This window comes from Pongo abelii, chromosome 23, assembly GCF_028885655.2.
Source record: "Pongo abelii isolate AG06213 chromosome 23, NHGRI_mPonAbe1-v2.0_pri, whole genome shotgun sequence".
NCBI lineage: Eukaryota > Metazoa > Chordata > Mammalia > Primates > Hominidae > Pongo > Pongo abelii.
In genome coordinates this window covers 51,757,773-51,779,323 of record NC_085929.1, presented here as the reverse complement: position 1 = coordinate 51,779,323, position 21,551 = coordinate 51,757,773, and the positions used below count along the sequence as shown (strand labels likewise).

At 53.5% G+C, this 21,551-nt stretch overlaps 1 protein-coding gene across 1 annotated transcript in view; it reads left to right on the top strand.

Moving 5' to 3' along the window:
- The first annotated feature begins 11,817 nt into the window (after positions 1-11,817).
- KIAA0930 (KIAA0930 ortholog) overlaps positions 11,818-21,551 on the top strand; it is a 44,724-nt gene continuing 34,990 nt past the window's right edge. Inside the window, exon 1 of the mRNA XM_024239687.3 lies at positions 11,818-11,972. Coding sequence (XP_024095455.2) covers positions 11,909-11,972 — 64 coding nt within the window. The 5' untranslated portion in view covers positions 11,818-11,908. The remainder of the gene's footprint in view (positions 11,973-21,551) is intronic.

Genomic DNA, 21,551 nt, shown 5'->3' with positions numbered 1-21,551 from the left:
TGAGAAGGAGTCTCACTCTGTCACCCAGGCTGGAGTGCGGCGGCACGATCTCGTCTCACTGCAACCTCTGTCTCCCAGGATCAAGCGATTCTTCTGCCTCAGCCTCCTGAGTAGCTGGGATTACAGGCACGCACCACCATACCCAGCTAATTTTTTGTATTTTTAGTAGAGACGGGGTTTCACCATCATGGCCAAGCTGGTTTTGAACTCCTGACCTCAAGTGATCCACTGCCTTGGTCTCCCAAAGTGTTAGGATTACAGGCGTGAGCCACCGCACCTGGCCGAGTGTGAACTTTTAAGAGCAGCAGGGGAGACTGAGTCGCAGGGACACGGAGGAAGAGGCCATGTGAAGAGATGGAGGCAGAAATTGGAGTGGTGCAGCCCCAAGCCAAGGAGTGCCTGGATCCACCAGAAGTTGCAAGAGGCAGGAAGCCTCCTCCCCTGGAGACTCTGGAGGCAGCGCAGCCCCATGGATGCCTTGGTTTCTGACTTCTGCCTTCTAGAACTGTGAGAGAATAAATGTCTGTTGGCTTAAGCCAGTAGTTTGTAGTGACTGGTTACGGCAGCCACGGGAAACTGACACTCACCCAGCTCACGTTTCTAATTTTTTTTTTTTTTTGAGGCGGAATCTCCCTCTGTTGCCCAGGCTGGAGTGCAGTGGAGCCATCTGGGCTCACTGCAACCTCCGCCTCCCAGGTTCAAGTGATTCTCCTGCCTCAGCTTCCTGAGTAGCTGGGACTACGGGTGTGCACCCCTACACCCGGCCAATTTTTGTATTTTTAGTAGAGACGGGGTTTCACTATGTTGGCCAGGCTGGTCTTGAACTCCTGACCTCAGGTGATCCGCATGCCTCAGCCTCCCAAAGTGCTGGGATTATAAATGTGAGCCACTGTGCCCAGACTCAGCTCATGTTTCTGAAGCACCATAAATACTCCTTGGTCATGACTCCCAGGATTGGAGGTCTATACAAGGGCCTGAGGCTTCCAAATGTGCCCAAACTTTCCCATCCAGCCCTTATTCTGCCGCTCCCATGATGCACCACTGCTCCATCGCCCATGTAGGAAAGGGCAGCACTGGGCGGGAACAGCTGTGGGCTCTTCACTAAGTAGGTGCTAAACACATCAATATAACTGAAGTGAGGCCAGATATACAAGTACAGTCACTGCCTTCTTCTCAGCGCTTACCACGGGCACAACCCCCTGGCTTCGTGGCCTTGAGTAAGCCACTCGGCATCTCCGCTCCCTGCAAAATGTTGTCAAAAGGTGAGCCTCAATGTTCTTACCTATAAAGTGGGGATGATAACAGTACAATCGAGGCCACGTGCAGTGGCTCACGCCTGTCATCCCAGCACTTTGGAGGTGGATGCAGGCAGATTGCTTGAGCCCAGGAGTTTGAGACCAGCCTGGGCAATATGGCATGACCCCGTCTCTGCTAAAAATACAAAAATCTGCCCAGTGCAGGGGTGTGATCCCGTTGTCCCAGCTCCTCAGGGGGACTGAGGTGGGAGGATCACTTGAGCCTGGGGGGCAGAGAGCTGTAGACTGCACTCCAGCATGGGCGACAAAGTGAGACACTGTCTCAAAAATAAAAACAAGGCTGGTCGCGGTGGCTCACACCTGTAATCCCAGCACTTTGGGAGGTGGGTGGATCACGAGGTCAGGAGATCGAGACCATCCTGGCTAACATGGTGAAACCCCATCTGTACTAAAAATACAAAAAATTAGCCTGGCGTGATGGCAAGTGCCTGTAGTCCCAGCTACTTGGGAGGCTGAGGCAGGAGAATCGCTTGAACCTGGGAGGCAGAGGTTGCAGTGAGCCGAGATTTCGCCACTGCACTCCAGCCTGGGCGACAGAGTGAGACGCCGTCTCAAACAAAAACAAAACCCAAAAATACCCAGTACAATCCTGCAGTTAATTTAGGGGGATTAAAGGGGGATACAGAGACCTTGGCATAGCACTGAGTGTTATTAAGAAGTGCTGTCTTTTCCCTTCTCCGGAGACGCTATCCCTCCAAGTGAGCAATGATTTGTTAATTTTTCTTCTTTCTTTTTCTTTCTTTTTTTTTTTTTTTTTGACGGAATCTCGCTCTGTCGCCCCAGGCTGGAGTGCAATGGCACCATCTTGGCTCACTGCAACCTCTGCCTTCCAGGTTCAGGCGATTCCCGTGCTTCAGCCTTCCAAGTAGCTGGGATTACAAGCGCCCACCACCACGCCTGGAAAATTTTTGTATTTTTAGTAGTGACAGGGTTTCACCGTGTTGGCCAGGCTGGTCTTGAACTCCTGACCTCAGGTGATCCACTCCCCCTCAGCCTCCCAAAGAGCTGGGATTACAGGCGTGAGTCACTGCACCTGGCCTAATTTTCTTCTTTCTTCAACAGTTACCTTCCACGTGTAGGCCCCATGTGGGCTGGAGGACAGAGCCATTTCCAGGCATTTGTTGGCCTGAGTCACTCTAGCTTTTAGAGGCTCAGCCTATATCATCTCCAACATGAATGCACCCTTATCAAAATTTATCCCCTAAAAAATTCTGAAAAGATTTCAGCCCAGGCACAGTGGCTCATGCCTGTAATCCCAGCACTTTGGGAGTCCGAGGCGGGTGGATCACACGGTCAGGAGATCGAGACCATCCTGACTAACACAGTGAAACCCCGTCTCTACTAAAAATACAAAAAAAAAAAAAAAAAAATACCCGGGCGTGGTGGCAGGCGCCTGTAGTCTACTAGGGAGGCTGAGGAAGGAGAATGGCGTGAACCTGGGAGGCGGAGCTTGCAGTGAGTCGAGATTGCGCCACTGCACTCCAGCCTGGGTGACACAGCGAGACTCCGTCTCAAAAAAAAAAAAAAAAAAAAAAAAAATTCTGAAAAGATTTCTATAATTTTGCCTTTGAATTTTCTTGGCTACGTGACTCTGCCTTTGCTAGTCTTGGAGAAAATACATAACCTCTGTATGCCTCGGTTTCCTCATGCATAAAACAGGAATAATGATGGCTCTTAAGTCATAGAATTCAGTGTGTTGACATATGTAAATTCATAACACCATGCCCAGCAGAGGTAAGTCCTGAATACATGTTTGCCAAATAAACTAAAATACCAGTAACTTTCAGTTTCTGATTTCTCATCGACCATCTGGCACTCTCAGAATTCTTGCTACGTGAGAAAATCTAACCCACAAAGAGTTTTCAAATGTAGTAAAACTTTATAAATATCAAATCGAAAAGATGACATAACCTTCCATCTTGTAGGTATTTAATGAAATGTCTATTAATTTTAATTTTGCCATTTTATTTTTGCATTTTACAGTAGTACACAATGTTAATTATTAACACAGTATTCATCGCCCCTCAAAATTCTGTGAGCTCCAGCCCTGTGAGCCTAACCAATAATGTAGCATCAGCAGGGGCAGAGGTCACACAGATGCCTCCAAGGGGGCTGATTCTGAGATGACCAAATGGAGGCAATGACCAGACCTATTGCCCAGTCCCACCTGGCTCTGCGCACCAAAGCTGTGGGGGTGGGGAGATGCCAGGGAGCTGTGTTAGCAGAAGTCAAAAGGTTCTGTCCAGAGACAGGTAGGTCAGGTTCACCTGGATCACAGCCATGACCAGGCAGGAGGCAGAGGGTGCCAAGGCTGTGTGTTCATGGACAAGGGGAACATCTTCTGAACTGGAGCCTCAGGGGGCAGGAAAAGGGGAACAGGCTCTCCAGCTCTCCCTGCCCTGGCCCACCACCCTACCTGTTCTCCCATGATGTCGGGTCTGGAGAGGCCCAAGGGGATATCTAGTTTAGCCTCCTTCTCATTGACAGATGGAGCAGGGCTCTGGAGCAGAAGGGATCTGCCTGGTTCAGGCTGCACTGGTCTCAGGTGCCCCTGCCCTGGAGCACCCTGCGTCTCCACTTCACTTCCCAGCAATGAAGCTGTCCTGTGTTGCATGACATAGGTTTTCTTCCTTCAAAACAGCATTCCAGGGCTGGGCGCAGTGGCTTATGCCTGTAATTAATCCCAGCACTTTGGGAGACGGAGGTGGGTGGATCACTTGAGGTCAGGAGTTCGATACCAGCCTGGCCAACATGGTAAAACCCCGTCTCTACTAAAAACACACACAAAAAATTAGCCGAGTGTGGTGGCACACGTCTGTAATCCCAGCTACTTGGGAGGCTGAGGCAGGAGAATCGCTTGAACCTGGGAGGCGGAGGTTGCAGTGAGCCGAGATCGCGCCATTGCCCTCCAGCCTCAGCGACAAGAGCAAAACTCCATCTCAAAAACAAAACAAAACAAAAGAAAAAAACACAGCATTCCAGGGCTGGGTGTCTGTAATCAATCCTAGCACTTTGGGAGATGGAGGTGGACAGATAACTTGAGGTCAGGAGTTCGAGACCAGCCTGGGTAACATGGCAGAACCCCCATCTCTACAAAAATACAAAAAAAATTAGCCAGGCATGGTGTCACATGCCTGTACTCCCAGCTACCTGGGAGGCTGAGGCAGGGGGATAACCTGAGCCGGGGAGATGGAGGCTGTGGTGAGCTGTGATCACGCCACTGCGCTGCAGCCTGGGTGACACAGTGAGACTCTGTTTCAAAACAACAACAACTTAGCATTCCACACTCTGCTTTCCAGTGGACCTTCCCACCTTAAGCCAGAAAACAGATGAGTTAATACCAGAGTGTACACTGATATCTCTTCCTTCGTGGCTACGGGAGGGTTGGAATCCTGGCTCAGTTCTGATTTGTTGTGTGATTTTTTTTTTTTTTTTTTTTTGATGGAGTTTCCCTCTGTCGCCTATTTAAAGTGCAGTGGTGTGATCTCGGCTCACTGCAACCTCTGCCTCCTGGGTTCAAGTGTTTCTCCTGCCTCAGCCTCCCGAGCAACTGGGATTACAGGCGTGTGCCACCACACCCAGCTAATTTTTGTACTTCTAGTAGAGACAGAGTTTTGTTTCTTTTCTTTTCTTTTTTTTTTTTTGAGATGGAGTCTTGCTCTGTTGCCCAGGCTGGTGCAATGGTGTGATCTCAGCTCACTGCAACCTCCACCTCCTGGGTTCCAGCGATTCTCCTCCCTCAGCCTCCCAAGTAGCTAGGATTACAGGTGCCCGCTACCACGTTGGACTAATTTTTTTTGTATTTTTAGTAGAGACAGGGTTTCATCTTGTTGGCCAGGCTGGTCTTGAACTCCTGACCTCAGGTGATCCACCCACCTTAGCTTCCTAAAGTGCTGGGATTACAGGCATGAGCCACCGTGCCCAGCCCAGAGACAGGGTTTCACCATGTTGGCCAGGCTGGTCTTGAATTCCTGACCTCAGGTGATCTGCCTGCCTCAGACTCCCAAAGTGCTGGAATTATGGGCATGTGCCACCACGCCCGGCCTGCTGTGTGATTTTGAACATGACTCAACCTCTCCGGGTTTTGCTTGCCCCCGCTAACACATGAAGAAAAAACACTGGCTGCCTTCCGGGGCTCAGCGGTTCTAGTTGTCCACATCCATGAAGCTCCGGGCATACGGCAGGGCCTCAGGAAACATTAGTATGTATCTCCCGACCCCTAATCCCATCAGGTGCTTCCTCTTTCAAAGTGTCTTCTGAATCTTTTATTCTCACCAAGGTGTCATGCCTAATAATTTTTTTTTTTTTTTTTTTTTTAAGACAGAATCTCTCTCTGTCACCCAGGCTGGAGTCCAGTGGCACGATCTCAGCCCACCACAACCTCTGCCTCCCGAGTTCAAGCGATTCTTCTGCCTCAGCCTCTCGAGTAGCTGGGACTACAAGCACGTGTCACCATGCCCGGCTAATTTTTGTATTTTTAGTAGAGATGGGGTTTCACCATATTGGCCAGGCTGGTCTCGAACTCCTAACATCATGATCCACCCACTTCAGCCTCCCAAAGTGCTAGGATTACAGGCGTGAGCCACTGTGCCCGGCCAACCTAATAATAATTTTAAGGCTACTCCCTCCAGGGGAATTTTAGCAGGGATCTGTTAAAAAAAAAAAAAAAAAAAGGCAGATCACTTATGGCAGAATTTCTGACAACATCTGAGAATGAGAAAATATTTTGTGTGGAGTTAGGTTAGGTGGGGGTGTTGGGGTGGTGCAATGGTGTGGCAGGGAGGAAGGGAAGCAACTGAACCTTTTCAAGTAGCGCCTCTATCTTTGTAGCAGGTGAGAAAAGGCCCGTGTTGGAGGGGGCTGCTGCAGTCTAGGCCTGGGGATGATAGCTGGGTTTCATCTGTTTTCCAGGTGAGAAGCAGGGATTCCCAGCAAAGGAGAACCATGAGTCACGGGGAAAAGTCTGGCCGGAAGCTGCTGACACACATTATCACAGGACCACGGCAAGTATGTTAACGATTTCCAAGGGTGGATGGGAGAGCCCTGGAACCTGGCCTTCGGAACATGAGCTCATGGACCTGAGATTGGAGCTGTTTATACCTAACGCGACTGGGAATTAGTTATCTTTTCTCCTTGGGGACCAAGGAGAAAAGATGAACAACTGGAGTTTAATAACAGTCTTGCAGAACGTTAAAGCCAGGAGCTATCTCAGAATCAGCCAGTCCCACCACCTCCTATACAGACTGTGACGTGAACTGAGGCCTAGACAGGAGAGGGTGGTGGCCAGGGCCTCGAAGCTCAACTGGCAAGTCTCTGGGCCTGTCAGTCACTTAAAACATGGCGGGGGAATTCTAAAGAAGCTTTTGTGGCAGGGCGCGATGGCTCACACTTGTAATCCCAGCACTTTGGGAGACCGAGGCAGGTATATCACTTGAGGCTAGGAGTTCAAGACCAGCCTGGCCAACATGGTGAAACCCCACCTCTACTAAAAATACAAAAATTAGCCCCACATTGTGGCGGGCACCTGTAATCCCAGCTACTCGGGAGGCTAAGGCAGGGGAATTGCTTGAACCTGGGAGGCGGAGGTTGCAGTGAGCCGAGATTGCGTTACTGTACTCCAGCCTGGGTGACAGAGCAAGACTCTGTCTCAAAAAAAAAAAAAAAAAAGAAGTTTTTGTTCTTAACACTGTCTGGCTCTTTGAATAAGATCAGCCCAAAGCATTTGGAGATAAAAAGGTGTGCTGTCGGACACCGCTGTTACAATAGTGTAGAGGGATGGCATTAGGCAAACCCCAGGCAGGAACTCTGAAAAATGAAGCAACTGACCTATTAAAGCAATTGGATTGTGGTTGTTTTTTCTTTCTGCTAAACTTTGCTTGATTGTTGTTCTAAGTGTTTGCAAAATAAACCTCAGGGATAGAAGCGCTTAGGTGGAGAGCTGACACAATGCCCTCATCTCAGGCTTGCCCATGTATTGGTATCGCTGCTGTAATAGTTACCACAATGTTATTGCCTTCATGCATTTCCAGTTCTGCAGGTCAGAAGTCCAACTGGGGTCTTGCTGAGCTAAAGTCAAGGTGCAGGCAGGGCTGTGTCGTGTCTGGGGGCATCTGTAGGAGAATCTGTTTCTTTGCCTCTTCCAGCTTCCAGAAGCTGCCTGCATGCCTTATCTTCTGGCCCCTTCCTCCCTCTTCAGTGCCAGCAACATTGCATTTACCTGACCATTCTTGTGTTGTCCCATCTCTTTTTGACCACAGCCAGGAAATGTTCCCCGATTTTAAGAATTTATGTGATGAGATTGGGCCCACTTGGATAACCCAAGATAGTCTCCCTATCTCAATGTCTGTACTCTTAGGCCCTGTGTGGCAGCTCATGCCTGTCATCCCGGCACTTTGGGAGCCCAAGGTGGGCAGATCACTTGAGGTCGGGAGTTCAAGACCAGCCTGGCCAACATAGTGAAACCCTGTCTCTACCAAAAAATACAAAAAATAGCTGGGTGTGGTGGCGCGCACCCTTAGTCCCAGCTACTCAGGAGGCTGAGGTGGGAGGATGGATTGAGCTGGGGAGGTGGAGGTTGCAGTGAGCTAAGATCGTGCCACTGCACTCCAGCCTGGGCAACTGAGTGAGACCCTGTCTCAAAAACAAACAAACAAACAAACAAAAAATCACATCGGCAAAGTCCATTTTGCCAGGTAGGGCAACATATTCACAGGAATTAGGGTGTGGGCATTTTTGGGGCCATTATTCTGCCTATGTACTTTCAATTCTATTTTATATTCTGAATATTTGTATACAGAAAAGTGCATAAATAATTACAAAATGCCAGCTATATATATATATTCCATACATATATTACATATATATAACATATCTATTACATATAAACATATATTACATATATATGTTATATATATATGTATATATATATATTTTTTGTTTTGAGACCAGGTCTCACTCTGTTGCCTAGGCTGGAGTGCAGTGGTGTGATCGCGGCTCACTGCAGCCTCGACTTCCCCACCTCAAGCAATCCTCACACCTCAGCCTCCTGAGTAGCTGGGACCACAGGTGTGTGTCATCACACCTGGCTAATTTTTTTTTTTTTGTAAAGATGAGGTCTTGCTATGTTGGCCAGGCTGGTCTCAAACTCCTGGGCCTAAGCCAGTCTCCCTCCTGCCTTGGCCTCCCAAAGTGCTGCGGTTACAGGTTTGAACCACAGCACACGGCCTTTTGATTTTCTAACTTTTTTTTTTTTTTTTTTTTTTGAGATGGAGTCTCGCTCTGTTGCCCAGGCTGGAGTGTAGTGGCACAATCTCGCCTCACCGCAACCTCTGCCTCCCAGGTTTGAGCGATTCTCCTGCATCAGCCTCCGGAATAGCTGGGACTAGAGGTGTGCGCCATTACGCCCAGCTAATTTTTGTATTTTTAGTAGAGATGGGGTTTTGCCATGTTGGCCAGGCTGGTCTCGAACTCCCGACCTCAGGTGATCTGCCCACCTCAGCCCCGCAAAGTGCTCGGATTACAGGCGTGAGCCACCACGCCCAGCTGTGCAGCCTTTTAATTTTCATAAACTGACCACACCCGTGTAACCAGCCCCCAGATCAAGAAACAGAACATGCTCTGTAGCCCCAGAAGTCCTGCTCTTGCCCTCTTCCCGTGCACAGTGTAATTTAGCATTTGTTGACATTAGAAAATTCTGTGTATATGTGAGGTCAGGAGTTCGAGACCAGCCTGACCAACATGGAGAAACCCCATCTCCATGAAATTAGCCGGGCGTGGTGGCGCATGCCTGTAATCCCAGCTACTTGGGAGGCTGAGGCAAGAGAATCGCTTGAACCTGGGAGGTGGAGGTTGCGGTGAGGCGAGATTGCGCCATTGTACTCCAGCCTGGGCAACAAGAGTGAAACTCCGCCTCAAAAAAAAAAAAAAAAAAAGAAAATTCTGTGTATAGGTAATACCTGGAGTATTATTGAAGTACAAAGGAGAGAGCCCAAGCGATGTTTGTTTATTTATTCAACAGATATTTTTCTGGCACCAGTCCTGGGCTGGGTGCCAGGGGAAGTGGGATGAATCGGTTCAATGCTGGTCATATGACACAGAATCCACGGAGGCAACTGTGTGCAGGAGGGTGGGGTGGGGAAAGGGGGTTTGTGAAGCAAATAAGAACACGATGCATTGGCCAAGCGTAACCAGGCAATGCGGGTCCCAAAGGCAACTACAGTTGTGGAACAGAAAGGATTTCAGGCCAAGGGAACACTGTGGGCAAAGGCATGGCAGTGGGAACAGGCAGGGGGTGCTGTGGGGTTTGGGGAGGCAAAGAGGGATGTGACTATTGGACTTGACAGCCTTGGAGGACTCGCTCATGCTGTCTGATCCACCATCCCCAGTTCTCATGTCCACCAGCCCAAACCCCAGCTCTCCAGATGCAGAACCAGAGGCCTCAGCCCTCATGCCAGTGTCCTCATTTTACAGACAGGGATGCAGGCCCACTGGGGAAGAGAAATACACCCGAGGCTGGTCGCGCACTTCATTCATTCCCTCACTGCTCACCTTTCTACAGAGCCCTCCTGGGCCTGGCGCTGGGGACACAGAGGGGTCAGACGTGGCTCTGCTCTGAAGAGTTCAGGGGCCAGTGGCACAAAACTGGGGCAGAGGCCTGAAGCAGGATTCAGATCCCCTTTCCCTTCTGGGGCTCTGCCCAACACCACGGCTCCTTCTCGCCGTGCCTCCCAGGAAGACCCCTACGTCCCTGTCAGACCTCTCCATCATTCTTCGTTTGTGCAGCCTACATTTTTTTTCTTTCTTTCTTTCTTTTTTTTTTTTTCGAGATGGGGTCTTGCTGTGTCTCCCAGCTTGGAGTGCAGTGGTGAGATCTCGGCTCACTGCAGCCTCCACCTCCCCCGTTCAAGCAATTCTCCTGCCTCAGCCTCCAGAGTAGCTGGGATTACAAATGTGTGCTACCATGCCGGGCTAATTTTTGTATTTTTAGTAGAGATGGGGTTTCACCATTTTAGCCAGGCTGTTCTGGAACTCCTGACCTCAGGCAGTCCACCTACCTCGGCCTGCCAAAGTGTTGGGATTACAGGCATGAGCCACCGTGCCCAGCCTGCAGCCCATATTTATTTATTGGGCATCTAATGTGTGCCAGGCAATGTTCTGGGTACTGAGACAACAGCTGTGTAGTAAGACAGGCCCCTCCCTTGGTGGAAAAGACAATAAGCAAACCCATAGGTATCCGATGTGTCGGGAGGAGGCAAGTGTCACCCTGTGAAAGAGAAACAGACTAAGGGAAGAGAGAGGGAGGGAAGGCGGTCAGGGGAGGTTCTTTGAGGAGGTGACACTCGGGACACAAAGGAAACAAGTTACACAGGAATGGGGAAAAGAGGACTCTAGACAGGCGAAAGGGGGGCCTTGATGGGTCTGGGGGTCCACACGGAGGCTATGAATGCAGGGAGTGATGTAGATTTAGCTTTGGGGAGACCTGGAAATCAATGCTGGTCTCTCCATCTCCCCCTGTTCTTGGAAATGGACCACCAGGCGTGAGGTTTGGGGAGGCCACTGGCTGCTTCTTCAGGGTCTTCCTGTATCAGCCACAACCAGCACACGGAGGGATGCTGGCCAGACCTGGCTTCATCAGGATGACACGCCCAGCTAACTTCATACCTCCCGCTTCATCAACACTCCCCCATGTTGGGGAGGCGAGGCAGGGAAAGGTTCCCCCATGGTGCAGCTGAGGAAATGGAGGCGCAACACTCCGCACTGTGCCAGGTGCAAAGGAGGGGGGCCGGAAGGGCTTAGCCATGGTGTCCCCCAGGAGACCACCTTCTGGGGGCAGGTGACCTCTTCAGGGGTTCTGCAGAGGAAGTTCCCAGAAGTCAGCCGAGGAGACTTGGTGGAGGTGGCAACGCACAGGGCGGGTGACAAAGTACACATCCCGTGGGGCAGCAGCGGGGGAGGGGAGGGGGCCCTGAAGGGGCGGCGGGAGGGGCTCAGAGGCATGATCCTGCTGGCAGGGCGTTTAGGACCGTGGGTGGAGGAGGGACCCCGCGAGCGGTTTGAGGGAGGGAGTCCTGGGCATCCGAAGATTGGCGGAGACTGACCGTTTGGAAGTGGGCGGGGCCACGGAGGTCAGGGGGCGGGACCAGGGGGCCGGGGGTGGGTCCGGGCCGTTCAGAGGCGGGGCGGGAGGAGACAGGGGCGGGGCCTAACCGGGGCGGGGCCGGGCCGGGGCGGGGCGAGCGGAGCTGGGGGCGCGCGGGTGGCGGCGGCGCGGAGGTGTGCTCGCCGGTGCTGGGCTTGGCGGGTGGTGGCGGCGGCGGCGGCGACGGCGACGCGCACAGAGGCGGACTGTGGCTTCCTTGGTGCTCGCGGCGGGCTGCGTCGGGGCGGGGGCGGCGGGGCGCGCCAGGGGCCCCTGCGGGCGCGGCGCAGGCGATGAGCCGGGGCCCGGCATGGCCTCCGCGCGGCCGCCGGGCCAGGCCTGCGCCTCGGCGTCCGCGCCTGCGGGGCTCCGGGCCGGGCCGCCCGCCCTCCCCGCCGCCGCCGCCCCCGAGCCTGCTGGCGGCGCCGAGGCCGAGGAGCGCTCGCTGCAGCACATGCTGCGTGCCATAGCGGAGGAGCGCGGCCGCCTTAGCCTGCGCCGCGAGGTCTGCGGCCTCGGTGAGTGGGACCCGGGGGCGAGGCCGGGCCGGGGGAGGTGAGCGTCTCCGGGGCCGCCTCTGCGCGTCCGTGTCTCTGCGCGGGTGTCGTGGTCTCTGGGTCTACCTGGGTACCCTGTCTTCCTCCATACCTCCCCCGCCCCTGCATCTGGGTCTGTCTCTGCTTTTCGTCCTACGAGCGCCCCGCACCCCTGTGCCCGGGTCTCATTCAGAGTCTTCCCCTGTCAGTCCGTCCGGGTGTCTGTCTCACCTACCTCCTTCCTCTTCGTGCCTCTGCGGGTCTTCTTCCTTCTCCAGGAAGCCGCTCCGGGCCCTCAGCACGGCGGCAGGGAGTGTGGGCGTGGGATCTGGGTACACCCTTAGCCCAGCGCGGCAGGGTCGGGCCCTCGTTGGGCTCTGGGTGGACCTTGCTGCGAGCGTGCCCTGGCCACTGTCTCCTGCTACCCGAAGCCTTTGTCTTTCCGCACCCACCGGCCCCTCTCATCCCTTAGCTGTATCCAGGGACCTGTTGGGCAGTGGCCCCCAGAACCCGCCCGCTTGGCTGAGGGGCAGGGCCTGCTGCCTCTCGGTGTGATTCTGGGCTTTAAGTCATGGATCTACTAGGGGGCGTGGGATGGGGGTGCCTCGTATTGTTTGGAAGGGCCTGGGACTGCAGGTGTGGGTGGGGTCTCCCAGCCAGTGAGGTAATCCATTACTGATGGATCGTGCCCAGACTCAAGCCCAGGAGAAGCCCCCTCTTTTGTGGTCTCAGGTTCTTCATTTTCTCCATGGAAAAGACCCCTCCCTCCTCCGTGCAGGGAATGACTTCATACCACATTGTCAGCCACCCCCCACCCCACCCCCAGGCTAGACTGGGGATTTCTGAGGCGGTGACAGCATTGCTGAGTAGGGAATGTCAGCCTTCCAGATTCACCCCTTCATTCACCGTTGGGGAAACTGAGTCCCAGAGAACAAATGCATCCCCCTAAGGTCACACAGCCGCAGGGATATGGCAGTCCCAGGCATTCAGGGCCCCTCAGCAGGCCACACCCTGGAGGCTGGAGTGGGGAGAGGAAGTAAATTTGAATCCCTTTTGTAGGAGGCAGGCTTGGCATGGGAGGCTTCCCAGTGAGCAGGCCCCAGCCTAGCCTGCCCGGGTGAGCCTTTTCTCATGCAGGGGTGGGGTGGGGGGTGCTTATGAAGTGAAATGGACAAGAACTTCAATGGCTGACAAGGTTTCAATGGTTTCTTTCTGAAAAGGTGTCAAGATTTACTTTTGAGCAGAAATTGGAGCATGCTCATTCATTCATTCTGCAAACATTCATTGAGCACCTACTGTGTGCCACCCTGGCAGGCCCACCTGTCACCTGGCACCGAATATCTGAGCTGGGATGCATCTGAAGGACCATCTGCTGCAGGTCACTTGGCCCTGTTTGCTCAGTAGCTTCAAGCAGTCCCTCCCCACTCCCCTGTCCACACACAGCTACTGTCCTCTGACCACCTTTACCTGTGAGCACCTTCTCTCCTCTTTTAGGCAGCCCCTCCCACAAGGAGGCTGCAGGGCCATTCCCAGAAGAACAGTGAACAGTGAAAATGGCACCTAGCATTTACTAAGCACTTACTGTGTGCTGGGTGCTTTACTCATGCTGCAAATTTAATCCTGACACAATACTGACTTTGCCAGGGAGCAGTATTATCTCCATATCAGCGATGAAGAGCCTGAGGGTTAGAGAGAGAGAGAGAGGAGGCCTGCCCAGGGACAACCAATGAGGAAGCAGCATAGCTGGGACTGACCCCCTGCCAGCCTGACCTCAGAGCCTGCCCTCCACTCCCGGAATATCCCCAGCCAGCTCTTTCTGTGCCTACAATACTCACGCTGTTTCCTTGTCTCCTCTCCAGGCCTCCAGGCCTCCCGCACCTGCCAGGTCTCCCCTCTTCCCCTGCTGCTGAACTCAGTCCCTGCAGGGCTCTGAAGCAGAGAAAACCTGCTGTTTTCTCTGCCTGGAAAGCCGCCCCTAGTCATGTGCCCCACAAGCATCTCCAAGTTTTCCTTTAAGTCTCAGCTCCAATGCTGCCTCTCTGGGAACTCTTTCCAGCTCCCAGGCACACAGTCCTGTTCTGCCTGTGTTCTCTTTGTGCTAGGCACATGTTTGTTGGGACAATCAGGACGACTGTGGCCTTGTCATGGTCTGTGTGCTGTCTCCCCAGTTAGCAGGTGAGGCCTTCAAAGGCATCACCCAGTCTGATTCATCTGGTGCCCAGCATGGGGCACACACGGAGCAGGTGCCCAGTAAACATTTAGTGAACAAGTGAGAAAATTATTATCTGGACTGGCAGATGAAGGGCGTGGAGGGCCACGGAGATGAGAATCTTAACTTCTTAGAAGGGCTCATTTTTGGCTGGGTGTGGTGGCTCACGCAGTGGATCACAAAGTGTAATCCCAACACTTTGGGAGGCTGAGGTGGGCAGATCATGAGGTCAGGAGTTCGAGACCAGCCTGGCTAACAGGATGAAACCCCCGTCTCTACTAAAAATACAAAAAAAAGAAAATTAGCTGGGCATGGTGGCGGGCGCCTATAGTCCCAGCTACTCAGGAGGCTGAGGCAAGAGAATGGTGTGAACCTGGGAGGCGGAGGTTGCTGTGAGCCGAGATCGCACCACTGCACTCCAGCCTGGGCTACAGAGTGAGACTCTGTCTCAAAAAAAAAAAGAAGGGCTCGTTTTTCAGATGAGAGATTTGATGTTCAGCGAGGGGTGAGCTTACTAGGAACTTGATGCCCAGAGTGGAGCGCACCTCTCACCTCTCAGGTGTGAGTCCTGAGAGGAGCCAGAACACCAGCCCTGGAGCACTTCTGCGTCCACTGACTCATCAACACTCTCAAGCTATGGGGGCAGGGTTGTGTTTGATCATCTCTACTTCACCTCTGTGACAGCCTGTTAGATTTATGAATGAATTTAAATCTCCCAGATTTTTGTTGTTGTTTAGCGAAAGCTTGGGTCACTCAGAACCCTGCTGTGTCCTCTGAGGTTGTTTTGAAGGTGTCAGGGGAGCCTCAGGTGGAGGCGCTGGGCTTTGGTTGAGTGGTTGTCATTCTCTGAGTCAGTGTCTGTGAGATGGGACTAAGCTCCTGGCCCTCCCCACTCAGGGGTCATCGCTCAGCTCTCGTGATGAAAGGCACCTTGTAGATTTCACACCTGGCTTTCGAGGCTTGTCTGTGGCAGCCTCTGCAGTAGAAGGGGACTTGAGCACTTGCTCTGTACTGAGAGGGAGCAGGAGTGTTGGGCCCTGATCCCTGCCTTGTGGGAGGGCACAGTCCTTGGGGGAGACAGCCAGGAGCACAGGTCACTGTTAGCTGAAGTACAAACCCTGTTGGAAGCAGCGGGGCTGCGGCTGCCCAGAGCAAGATTTTGGTGTTACATCCACAGGACACTGCTCGTGACTCCAGGTCACAGATGAACTAGGTGATTCAGGACCCAGGTGTGCGATGCAGACCTTTGGACCGAAGGGGGACAAACCCTGCTACTTCTTCCCGGTGCTTGGGCCTTCTCCTGGGTCCTGGACCTCAGCCCAAGCACGCAGGCCCCCTTTCAACAGGGGCAGCCCACCCGACAGTTGGTCAGGTGACGTGGACGCGACCTGGGCCCAAGACCTGGTGTGAGTCCTGAGAGGTGCCATGAGCAGGTGGGGCCCACATCTGGCTGCTTGTCTCTGTGCCCTGCCTCAGCTGAGCATTCTTGGAGCAATTTGTGCCTGGCATTTGGGGCTAAGGGATTCTCCGTGTCTGGAGTGCTGCAGAGAAGGGGCATTTTATGTTCATTCTTTCCTTTTGTCTTTGGAGTAATCCTGTGGGCTAGATATGTGTTCTATTCTTCTCTTTGTCCTGATGAGGGAACACAGGTTGGGGGGAAGTAATGTGCCCCAGCTGCAAGGCTAGAAAGTGGCCGAATCTTGCTGAGCCCAAGCTCTTAATTGCTTGACCCTGCACAGAGGTGAGGCCCACCTAGACCTGTCCTCAGGGTGCTGAGGGTCTGGTGTTTCAGGTTGTGTGGCAGCCTGGCCACAGTGGATGGAGGCAGGGCCCCAGTGGAGCTGTGAGCACTTAGCCAGAGGCCACAGAGAACGGAGCCACCAGCGTGGCCCACGGGAGGGGTTTGTGGACAACGTAGTCTTCAAGCAGGGCTGAGGCTGGATGGGCTTGTGTGGATGGAGGAGCAGAAGCTCACTTTGCTCTAAGCGGGGCTATGGAAGTCGAGGCTGGAGTAATCCCTGGCTGAGAACTTGGTATTTCCCAGCCCTGGCCTCGGGAAGCCCTGCAGGTGTGATTTGTGGGGCAGCTGCACGGGAGGGGCCGTCAGTGCAGAGGATGCTGCGTGCCTGCCGCGAGCTGGTGCCTGACACCTGCCGCATTTCCTTCAGTCCCACTCCCGGAGAGGTGGGTTCTGTCTTGACCTCATTCTGCAGGTGAGGAAGCTGAGCTTCAGAGCGGGGAGGGATGTACCCACAGCCACATAGCTGGCAGGTGGCAGAGCTGCCATTCCAGCTGAGGCCCATCATGTGCAAATAGCCAACCCGGAAGGGTTTGTGGAATGGGCCAGAGGAGTGAGGGAGACGGCCTTGCCTCTGTGCTGAACACCTGTGTGTGCTAGGCCTGCGAATGGGGAAGAGCGCTGTGCACCCTTCGCCTCCCCCAACCCCCAGTCACTTTGCTAGGCTAGGTGTAGCTGGGCATAAGTGATGGGGGCTGGGGGGGCTTTAGTGGGAGGTGCCGCTGGAAAGGAAGACTGTGAGCCCTGGCTAAGCACTCCAGCCCTCGGGTCTCAGTGTCCTCATCTGTAGACTGGAGACCACAAACTCTCTAGGGACTTGGGGAATTGTATGAGAGAAGTGACAGGGAGTAAATTAGACGTGGCAGGTACAGGCTCAGCACAAACCCCTGGTGTGGAGTCGGGTGCGGTCTAGGCTGCTGTTATTATCCAAGATGCAAAGCACCTGGCCCAGTGCCTGCACGTGGAATCAGGGTTGTATTTGCGCCGTGACGCTCGGGCTGCTTTGAGTCAATGCGGAAGCTTTCCCTGCGCTCCTTGGGGCCCTCCAACCCCACGGCAGTCAGAGCTGGTTGTGGGCCAGCTCAGCGGGGAGGAAGTGTGGCCCTGTGGCATGGTGGGAGAGCCTCTTTCGGTTCCTGGGCCTATTTTAAGGGTTGTGGGTTCCGGACTCTGCCCCTTCCTGGGGCTGGAGCAGCCGAGGAGGCCCTCTCCTGAAGCTGAGACTGTGTCCTTCCGGGGGAACCTGAGGACGCTGGACCTTACACTTTAAAGAGGCCGAGGACCACAGCTGCACAGATGTCTTTGCAGCGGCTGCGTAGGCACCACTGGCCTGGGTAAGAATGCTGTGCTGCCCTGCTCAGGGGCCTTAGGGAGTCATTTCCGCCTCCGGCTTCCCGCCTTCTGCAGAGGAACTTCCATGGCATGAGCTGTCCCCTCACTGTCCTGGGTCTCCTTGCCTCCTTCATCGAGCTAGGGAGGCTCGTATCAGCCACACCACTAGGCTGCTCTAAAGAAGCCCCAAGCAGGAGACTTGTTAATCCTTGGATTTCCCAAAGAAATTTTTTTCTAATTAAAAAAAGTTATATGCACGTTACGGAAACTAGAAAATAGGAAACAATTATTCCTAGTTCCAATTACCCAGAGACACACTATTAACTTTGCAAAGTCTTGCCCTCTGATCTTTCCAGAGGTTTTTAAAAGAGTACTTGATCTTCTCTATACAGGTTTCTTAATCACGCTTTTTCATTTAAAGTTCCTAAAACATTTCCCATGTTGCTCAGACTCTAAACATTAAATGACTGCTCGAGAGTTGGGTGGGCATGCCATGATTTACTTAATTGGTCTCATGTGGTTGGAAACATAGCTCGGATCCAGTTTTCACTGTTACAAATAACTTGCAGCAAAGCTTTTTATACGTGCAAAGGTGTCTGTATTTGGAGTATGTCTTTAAGCTGGCAACCTGGGAGGCCATTTCTTGGAGGCTGTTGTGTGACCCGCAAGGGCAGGGGTAGGACCGTAGGTGGTAGACGGGTGTTCATGGGGCTGAAGGAGAACCCTTTTAGATAGCTTGTGTGGACGAGGAAGGAAGGTGAGCTGCAGAAGGTAGTGATGGGCGTCCCCGCCGAGGGCATGCAGGGAGCTGAGAAAGGATCCAGTCTCAGACTAGACTTTGGGCCCGTGCCTTGCAAGTCTGTGATCCTCTAACCTTGTCTTCTTACTTGAGAGCTCTTCCCCCTGGCGTTTCAGGCTTGTCTTCCCAGAGCAGGAAGCAGAGGCCCCCTCATCCCCATCGGAGGACTGTGAGGCCTGGGAGCTGAGCCCTGAGCACAGGCCAGGCCAGCTCCCCAACTGCACCCACACACACTGACCTTCCACTCCTGGTCACCCCTCACTGCAGGCCGCCCCAGCTTGCCGGGACCTCGGAGACAACAGAGACGTTTGCCCCTCAGGGTCAGTACATGTGCCCCGCCTCTGCCAAGGCCCCCGGGTCTCAGAGTTCAACCAGCGTCTCCCTGTCACTGCTATAGACAGGAGCTCTGCAAGCCCCAGTCCAGGCTCTCCCCGCTAAGGGTTCTGTGGGGTTGGGGAAGCCCTGGTGCATAGCTGCAGCCCCAGCCCCACTCTTCTGTCGTCTGGAGGCCTGTGTCCCTCTGGGCCTCCGATCCCTCCTGCATGCAGTGCTGGGCGAGGCAGGACCAAGTGGGACTTGTAAACAATACATCATCTAATCTCATAACCCCCGTCAGGTGGGAGTTAGCCTGTGTCTTACAGGGACGAAGCAGAGGCTCAGAGGGTTGGGTAGACCTTCCCTCGATCATTTCCAGCAGCTTGGGTCTGGTGCATTCAGCTTCCTGAGAGGGCAGAGCTCACTGCCCATCACCCAAACCCGGCTGTCCTGCCCACCTTCCCAGCATCCTGAGAGCAGCCACCAGGTCCCCTGCCACCTAGTGAAGGTCCTGCCACCCAGGTGGGCACCAGGGCTGTTCTGCAGCTGACTTAAAAGCGTGTTTTGACTGGATGTGATTTCCCAGACGTTCCAGGTGATGTCCGCCTCTGGGCCTTTATGGCTGCGGCTCCTGTGCTGAGGGGACCTTTCTCACCCAGGCCTACCGACTCCTTGGAAGTGGGGCTGCATGCCCTGCATGGCCTGTGCTGGGGAACTCGGCCCAGCACCTCTGCTTACTCGTTCCACTTGAACCTCAGCCTCCACTCCTTGGAACACCCCACCTGCCTCAGTCTACCCACTGTGTACCACACCGTGTCCAGAACACACAACCCTGGGGAGCTTTAAAACAAAATGCCCACTCCTTCCCCCGACCTGGGCATCTGAGTGAAAGTCCTCCCGGGGGGTCCTGGAGCCTGTGGTGTAATTCATTCCCTGTGCCTGGGTGTGTCAGCCTGGGTTGGTGGCCACTGGACTGTTTACCACCCCTGCCCCCATGTGATAGATGGGGCCACCGAGGCTCAGAGGTAGGAGGGACTGGCTGTGATGCCTTCCTCCACCTTCCTGATCTGGCCTGCTCCCAGCCGCCTGTCATTGGACCCACCTGAGCCCCAACGGCATGAACCTTAATGTCATTGACATTTATACCTGGCAGGGGGTGGGTGGGAAAATAAACGCTCCACAGGGTCCCTTCCTCACCCCCAGAGATACCTGTGCCCCTGAGTCAAAGCCAAACTCTGCACATCAGGGAGAAGGAGGCTGAGGTCAAGTACAGAGCCTGGCTCAGCCCCACCACATGGAGAGGCGGTGGGCCAGCCTTCCCTGGAGCCGGTCCCCGCCCGGCCCACTCTGCAGGATGCGCGTTCTCCTGGGAGAAGATGTGACTCCAGGCTTCCTGTGCCTGATGAGCTCTACCCTCCCAAGGTAGGGGGGCAGTTTGCTCCCAGTGTCCCAGTTTCGGCTGAGGCAGCAGAATGCCCTCTGGGTCACAGCCTGTCCTGGGGGAGCTGGGATGGAGAGAGTCCCAGAATTCAACCAGCCTAGCCCTATCACTGACACAGACAGGCGAGACTCAGAGTGGACCCCGACTGACTCAAACGGTGACAAATCAGGAGGGCTGGCTGCCTGATCTCACCAGTGCTGCCTGTTGCCCCATGGTGCAGGTGAGGAGACCGAGGCCCGCGAACGACAGGCAGAGTTCCCTTACTCCACGTGTCCATCATCTTTAATGTAAAAAGGCTTTGTATTGGGATGTGCTTTGAATCTTGAAAAATGCTTTTCACACTTGGAGCAACACTTATGGCAGAGAAAGGGAGAAAAGCAGGGTACAAATCCACGTTATGAAGTGTGTGGATTATCCATGTAATTATGATAGAGAAATGCTGCCCTGCACACCCTGGTGTGTCCTCACAGCACTGCTGAGCAGAAGGCAGGAGGGGTGTCATCCCGTTTACAGAGGCGGACCGGGCCTCAGAGTGATAGGTGGACCTGGGGTGAGGTGGCCCTGGACTAGGCTTCTGCCTTCTGGTTCTTTCTGAAACCTTGCTTCATACGCACCTTTCCAGCAACAACAGCCATTCAAGACCCTTGTGCCTGTTAATTTCTTATGTTTTTTTTTTCTTTTTTTTTTCGAGACGGAGTTTCACTCTGCCACCCAGGCTGGAGTGCAGTGGTGTGATCTTGGCTCACTGCAAGCTCCGCCTCCCGGTTTCATGCCATTCTCCTGCCTCAGCCTCCCGAGTAGCTGGGACTACAGGCACCCACCACCATGCCTGGCTAATTTTTTGTATTTTTAGTAGAGAGGGGGTTTCACTGTGTTAGCCAGGATGGTCTTGATCTCCTGACCTCGTGATCCGCCCGCCTCGGCCTCCCAAAGTGCTGGGATTACAGGCGTGAGCCACCACGCCTGGCGTGCCTGTTAATTTCTTAACTTCTCTGCTGTTTTTGCCCCTGTCTGAGTATACATTTTTATGTATTTGTAGTCACCATTGTGTCATTCGTGGAGGTCATATTTATTGAGCCCTGGAAGTGCAGTGCTGAATTAAGGTTGATCTGACTCCCGGGAGCTTGGCACTCCCTGGGGAGGGGGTGGTGGCAGGCAGGTACAGGCTGATCATTCATGCCTCTGGCTTCCCGCCCCTGCCTCTGTATCCTGTTGACACACATCGCTGGGACAAGCCCAGACATCCCTCGGATCTTCAGGCCCCACCGCCAATGTAGGAGGTGAAAACTGTCTTCCCACCTTAGGCTCATGGCTGAGGTTCCTATAACAAAAGGCAGAAAAGAGAAAAGTATAATTTCGTGTAAGTTTTACATGATACAGGAGCCTTCATAAGGAAATGAAAATCCAAAGAAATGGTCTCAACCTGTGTATTTTCTTTTTTTTTTCTTTTTTTTTTTTTTTTTTTTCCTGAGACGGAGTCTCAGATCTTGGCTTACTGCAACCTCTGCCTCCTGGGTTCAAGCGATTCTCCTGCCTCAGCTTCCTGAATAGCGGGAATTATAGGCGGCCACAACCATGCCTGGCTAATTTTTATGTATTTTTAGTAGAGAGATGGGGTTTCACCATGTTGGTCAGGCTGGTCTCGAACTCTTGACCTCAGGTGATCC